The sequence below is a fragment of the Anopheles coluzzii genome, chromosome 2, assembly GCF_943734685.1.
Source record: "Anopheles coluzzii chromosome 2, AcolN3, whole genome shotgun sequence".
Classification (NCBI taxonomy): Eukaryota; Metazoa; Arthropoda; class Insecta; order Diptera; family Culicidae; genus Anopheles; species Anopheles coluzzii.
In genome coordinates, this window is record NC_064670.1 from 68,682,216 (window position 1) to 68,688,275 (window position 6,060).

The 6,060-nt window shown below is 37.3% G+C and overlaps 1 protein-coding gene across 2 annotated transcripts; it reads left to right on the forward strand.

Annotated features, from left to right (window-relative positions):
- Positions 1 to 3,922: 3,922 nt before the first annotated feature.
- On the forward strand, positions 3,923 to 4,761 carry LOC120951397 (putative ATP synthase subunit f, mitochondrial). 2 transcript variants are annotated; one of them, XM_040370084.2, is made up of 3 exons: positions 3,923 to 4,056; positions 4,153 to 4,559; positions 4,628 to 4,761. In XM_040370084.2, exon 2 carries the CDS (start codon positions 4,179 to 4,181, stop codon positions 4,500 to 4,502), a length of 324 nt encoding a protein of 107 aa, XP_040226018.1. In that variant the 5' UTR covers positions 3,923 to 4,056; positions 4,153 to 4,178; the 3' UTR covers positions 4,503 to 4,559; positions 4,628 to 4,761. The 2 variants fall into 2 exon arrangements, with proteins under 2 accessions (XP_040226018.1, XP_040226019.1); XM_040370085.2 differs by having other exon boundaries at positions 4,631 to 4,761.
- The last annotated feature ends 1,299 nt before the right edge of the window (positions 4,762 to 6,060 follow it).

The window sequence follows — 6,060 nt, forward strand, 5'->3', positions numbered from 1 at the left end:
TGTGTATGTTTTTGGTGCGGCCACGAGAAAAGCTCTTTTTTGCAGTTGACAAGCAATTTTGACAAAGTTGAAAATTTTTTCAACATTTTTTCAGCTCCGTGGCCACGCGCTACATCGAACATGAAAAATGTATGGGATTTGACATGTTTGTCTTGTTTGTTTGTTTGTTTGTGTCTGACAGTGCACCTCCATATGATTACAGTAGAACGTCGATTATCCGGGGGTGGATTAACCGGCGGGCGGTTTAACCGTGCCCATAAATGTGACAGCTGTTCAAGCGTACAGCGAACATTTGCAGCGTTAGCCAAGTGGGCAACCAGTTTTTTGTACAGCTCTATAGTGTCTAGTGGTGTTTTCGAAATTCATTTTTGTTCATGAACAGTTGTAAAACCTATAGTTATTGATTAAAATAATTTTCTACTAACGATTAATCGATTGATTCAAAGTAAATTAATCATAAAACTAGTGTATATGTATATGGGTTTGTTCGTGTCGGATGTCGTGTTCGATTGCTGCTAGAGCGCCGCCTTAAGGCCCCGCTACACGACCCGAAAACTCGAGGAGTAAACCAAAGTGTGTTTATTAAGGAGGTGAATAATTAGCGCATTTTCCGGGCGCCATTATTGAGTATTGTTATGTCAAATCGCATACAATGTTCTATACCCCCCTCCAGCCCTTCCTGATTTTAATACCGGAGCTCACAGTATTGTTAAGTCAAGTCGTGAAATGTTAATTTGCTATGAAGCACCTCATTTCCTAACAGCATTGACTTCTTGTCTTGTATCCAAACACCTTGTAGAGCAAGGTGGATTAAAAATATCAGGTGGTGGATTAGGGCCTTTGGGGGGTCGCCATAGCTAAGGGACTTTACGTCATTTTAAAACCGTTAACCATTGGTTTCCGCATACTTAGCTTAGCAAAGCTTAGCAAATAGAACAGATTTCTTTGTTATTATATGCATTTTTGTGTGTCTTTTGATTTTATCGAAAAAATGAGATATATTAACAAAAGATTTGATGATTTGTTTATGCACGAAATTTGAAATCATGTGAGTAAGAGTTTAAATCTCACGTAAATTGTCCATGTGGCTCGTAGAAAGTGAGGAATTAATGTGAACATTGAAAAAATAATGATTTATTAATTTTTATCATCAAAAATGTTGAAAACACAATGAATTATAGAATAAATTCACGGAATAACATAAAATAACACACTTTAATCCATGTTTTAATGTTAAATAAGAATTCGCGAAGTCCAAAATATATTTTTAAATAATCTTTAATCGAAAAAATGGGGTAGATAAATTATATGAACAAATTTAATAAATGCAAACAAAGTTTGAATCCTGGGGACCTTACGTCACCGTATTAATACACGATGCGCAGTCTCAGATTGCGCATATATTCGTTTGATCAAAACATAAGTCATTTCGCGAAGCCAACCCTGAGCTATAAACGTCATTTCCATACATTTTCAGATTGTGCCAAGATTGCGCATAAATTTTCAAGATTATGTGTCCGAGATATATAATTTTTTTTGACAGATAAATATATCAAACCGACCCGTTTGACAGATAAATATATGCGCAATCTGAGATTGCGCATCGTCTATTGCTACGGTCAAGTGACGAATTGTCAAAATGCACTAGAGTCCACCACCTGATATTTTTAAACCCTCTTTGTTGTAGAGCGACAGCGTCGCGTACGACGAAAAATAGCTCAAAATTTCACTCTCTGTGTAGATTAAGTAGCTCATTTGACTCAGTCAACTAACTTGTTTTAAAATAAAAAAAAAACACACAAAAATAGGTTAAAATGTGTTCAAATCTAATTTTTTGCGTTTGGCATTAATCTGGCTTGTAAAAAATTAGATAATTCGATTATTTCGGATGAAGCAAAATTGTCGCGCGCGACGAGTAGCTTTATTTGCGAAATTGAGCTACTGTTTGTCGCGCGCGTCGTTGTCGCTGTATGTCTATTTGAGCGGTGACATAACAATACAGTGGAGCGCCGTTTATCCGGGCTTCTCGGGACTTGAACTCGCTCGGATAAGCGAATAACACGAGTAATGAGTCAAATGATTATTTTATTACCAATTCCTGATTAGGTTTTGGAAAATTTTCTTATTTTCTTATAAAAATAACCCAGTTTTCATTAACTTCATGTTTTTCCAACGAGAATATTTGAAATTTGCCATGAATTAAAGTGTTTTTTGTTATGACAATGTGCTCTTATAACCGCTTTTGCAAATATCCTCCTCGTAACGCAATGTCACCTTTGTATTGAGCTGTTATTTCTCAACAGCACGGATAAACGGAAAGCCGGATAAAAGGTACCCGGATAAACGGCGCTCCACTGTACTCAATGATAGCGCCCAAAGTGGGTAGAAAGGAGGTGTCGTCATGTAGGACACTTCCCAAGTGCCACAAATCCACTAAACGACCACTAAACGGCTTCTAAACGACTCAAGTTCTCTACCTAAACGGAATATAGAAAGACTTCGTTTAGCAGACGGCAAACGACTCATGCCATCTAAAAATAGCGAAAAAGCTGGTGGCGCTCTCTGTTGGTGGGATACCCCAACTAGTTGAGCTTCATCGCTTGGAGGAGAGCTTTCTCATTTCCTCTGTACTGTTGTATGGTTTCGCATTGAAGTTATGCATCGCTAGAACTAGAACGGCGATACGATTGTTTAAATACTAAACTCCAATGGAAACCACCAGCACTGAAGCAAGTGAGATTTGAATAATGGTCGTTGGTGTTGATACCCACGTATCTGACCACACGACCATTCATATAGATTTTTGCTCGGAAAGTTAGAAGGCTATATAGGTCATTATAAGATGAAACTTGCCGAAACACATTGCAAGAAAAGGATAGCAATATAATAATCAGTTTTAATACGCCATCAATAAAAAATAAAAATAAATAAATAAATAAATAAATAAAACCAATGAAGCTGTGGAGCTTTCATTTTTTTTCTATGGATATTAAATTTTCCAGTCGTTTAAGCTTAATCTGTGGCGCTTGGGTTGGGCATCACGGCTTTAGAAAAAAGCACAAAACCAGGATCGACGGTAGTCGCCAAATGCGACGAATGTTGCTGGTATTTGGATATCATAAATGAATTGTTTTCGTTCAAGAAACATTTGTTTAGCATTAAAAATTTGTATTTTGTATCCACACTCCATAAATCGGCATTTTACACGTTATAATTCAGCTGCTGCCTGTAAACAAATATCGATGGCTGTTGTTAAACTTAATCTCAAAATGGCAACATGCCAAGCGCTAAGAAGACACCTCCTCTACATTCCACCTTGATGGCGCCCGGAAAATCCGCTAATAATTCACCTTCTTAATATACACACCTTGCTGGTACACCCACGCAACCCAAGTGACATTTGCTCGATAATGTTTTTTTTTCCAGATCTGCTCGATTAGTACTCGATACGCTTGAAATTGTGGATTTGTGTGTGATCAAATGTGCGGAAAGCGCTAAGATTTGGCGTGTTCGTAAATTTATCTTTCTTCTATCGATGGACTATGCCGTCGAGCTCATTTTACATTCGTAACGTTGATTTTTCATGAAAAATAAAATCGAATTTGTTGTGGCGTTATTTTATAAAAAAAATCGATATTTTTTATGTGTAAAATGGCTACATGACCCACTATAGCGATAGGAAACATAATTTCCGATCGAATTTGGATGAAAGGAACAAAAAAGTTGCATCACAGTTAATTTTACAGGACTTTTTCTGGTGCAGTTTAAGGGAAGTTTAAGTTTCAGTTTAAGGGAAGTTTAGGCTGCAGTTTAAGGAAAGTCGAATTCGAAGTTGTACAGCTACTTAGAGATAGGTCGTACACATGACGGTTAACAGAAGGCTACCTGGCTGGCTAAATTTTCCACAAGCCATTTTCAACCACCTGGTCTACTTTATGCACCTTGATTCCTACCCAGACCTTGGTCGTCAACCTGCCAAACTTAGTTATCTTTCTCACTGTATTTCACGTTTTCTTCGATTGCCGTACGGAATATAAGTCATAATCCTGAGAATAAGTTAGTTTCATCATTGATTTGGATCATTGCTTACATAAAAACGTTGATACGTTTAAATATTTAACATCTTCTTTTATTATCGTCTAACTTGTCCAGCAAAGGAAAAAGAAAGGAAAGTGGAAATGGCTATCGGTGACTATCCGGCAGAGTACAATCCAAAGGTCCATGGGCCCTACGATCCAGCCCGTTTTTACGGGAAGGCTGATGCTCCGTTCGGTCAGGTAAAACTTGGCGATTTGGGCGCTTGGTTTGGACGACGAGACAAAAATCCTCGTGCCATAGCAGGAGTTTTTAGTCGCGCTTTTTGGAGATGGCAGCACAAGTATATGCAGCCGAAGCGAACGGGAATTGCTCCGTTTTTTCAAGTCATCGTCGGAGGAATGGTGTTCTTCTATACCATTAACTATGGAAAACTGAAGCATCACCGTAACTACAAATACCACTAAATGTTGGCAAATCGTCTGCACGATGATTATCATTACATAATTGCAAGGTGTTTTATGGTACGCTTGTTTATAACAGAAACTTTCAATGTGTAGAATTATGTAACTCTTTCATATTCTTATTCCAGCAGAAGATCATCGCTATTAATAGAGTGTAGTTCGGTTTGCGACATATAACTTGTAGTGAAGTATAAAAAAGAAACATTCAATTGATGCAAATGATGTAATGATGAAAAATCAATAAATGTATGTTTGTTTCGCAGATCTGAGTGAAAGATTGATTAACCTTTAAGTCGGCAACCGGATACCCGGGTTTTTTTTTTAAATTTAAACTGAAATAACTTTTGATTCATTGCTTTTATTGACCTGAAATATTCCGCCCAACTTTTAATTTCTGATTTTTTGGTGCATTAATCGTAATTTTAAACAGTCTGTAAGTACAGTCATTATCCGATATACGGTATCGTACGGGACCGAGCGCAATAGCGTATCTCGAGTTTTCGCGTATAGCGGATTCCTATGGAAAAATAGTTTACACTACCGGTTCGAGGGTTGAAGTATATCGCCAGAGTTCTGCATTAAAGATTTTTGTTATAAAACAGGTATCTTTTGCTCAAATTTAATACTAAATGCATTAAGAACATTAAGGAAATTCAAAATGAGCATAAAATATTTCAAAGAATTAAAATATTTTCAAAAAACGCATGGAGCTGTCAAATTTAGAGGAATCGCGTACAGGCGTCCCCCGAGTTACGACCCCTTCAAGTTACGACGATTCGCAGATACGACGATTTTGATTTTGACAGTTAAAAGTTGTCATTGACAAGAAATTGATGTATTTTTTTGAATTTCTAGGCTAATAACAGTTATACACACATTTCCAAAGATTCCACAACTACTCCCCAAGTGCCACAAATCCACTAAACGACCACTAAACGGCTTCTAAACGACTCAAGCACTCTAACTAAACGGAATATAGAAAGACTTCGTTTAGCAGACGGCAAACGACTCATGCATTCTAAAAATAGCAAAAAAGCTGGTGGCGCTCTCTGTTGGTGGGATACCCCAATCAGTTGAGCTTCATCGCTTGGAGGAGAGCTTTCTCATTTCCTCTGTACTGTTGTATGGTTTCGCATTGAAGTTATGCATCGCTAGAACTAGAACGGCGATACGATTGTGTAAATACTAAACTCCTACGGAAACCACCAGCACTGAAGCAAGTGAGATTTGAGTAATGGTCGTTGGTGTTGATACCCACGTATCTGACCACACGACCATTCATATAGGTTTTTGCTCAGAAAGTTAGAAGGCTATATAGGTCATGATAAGATGAAACTTATCGAAACACATTGCAAGAAAAGGATAGCAATATTATGATGAGTTGTAATACGCCATCTATTGATCAAACCAATGAAGCTGTGGAGCTTTCATTTTTTTTCTATGGATATTCAATTTTCCAGTCGTTTAAGCTTAATCTGTGGCGCTTGTGTCTATTTTGAATATCTATATTGTGTACGTCTTTTAAAATATAATTATTACATTATCGAACATTATTTTAAAT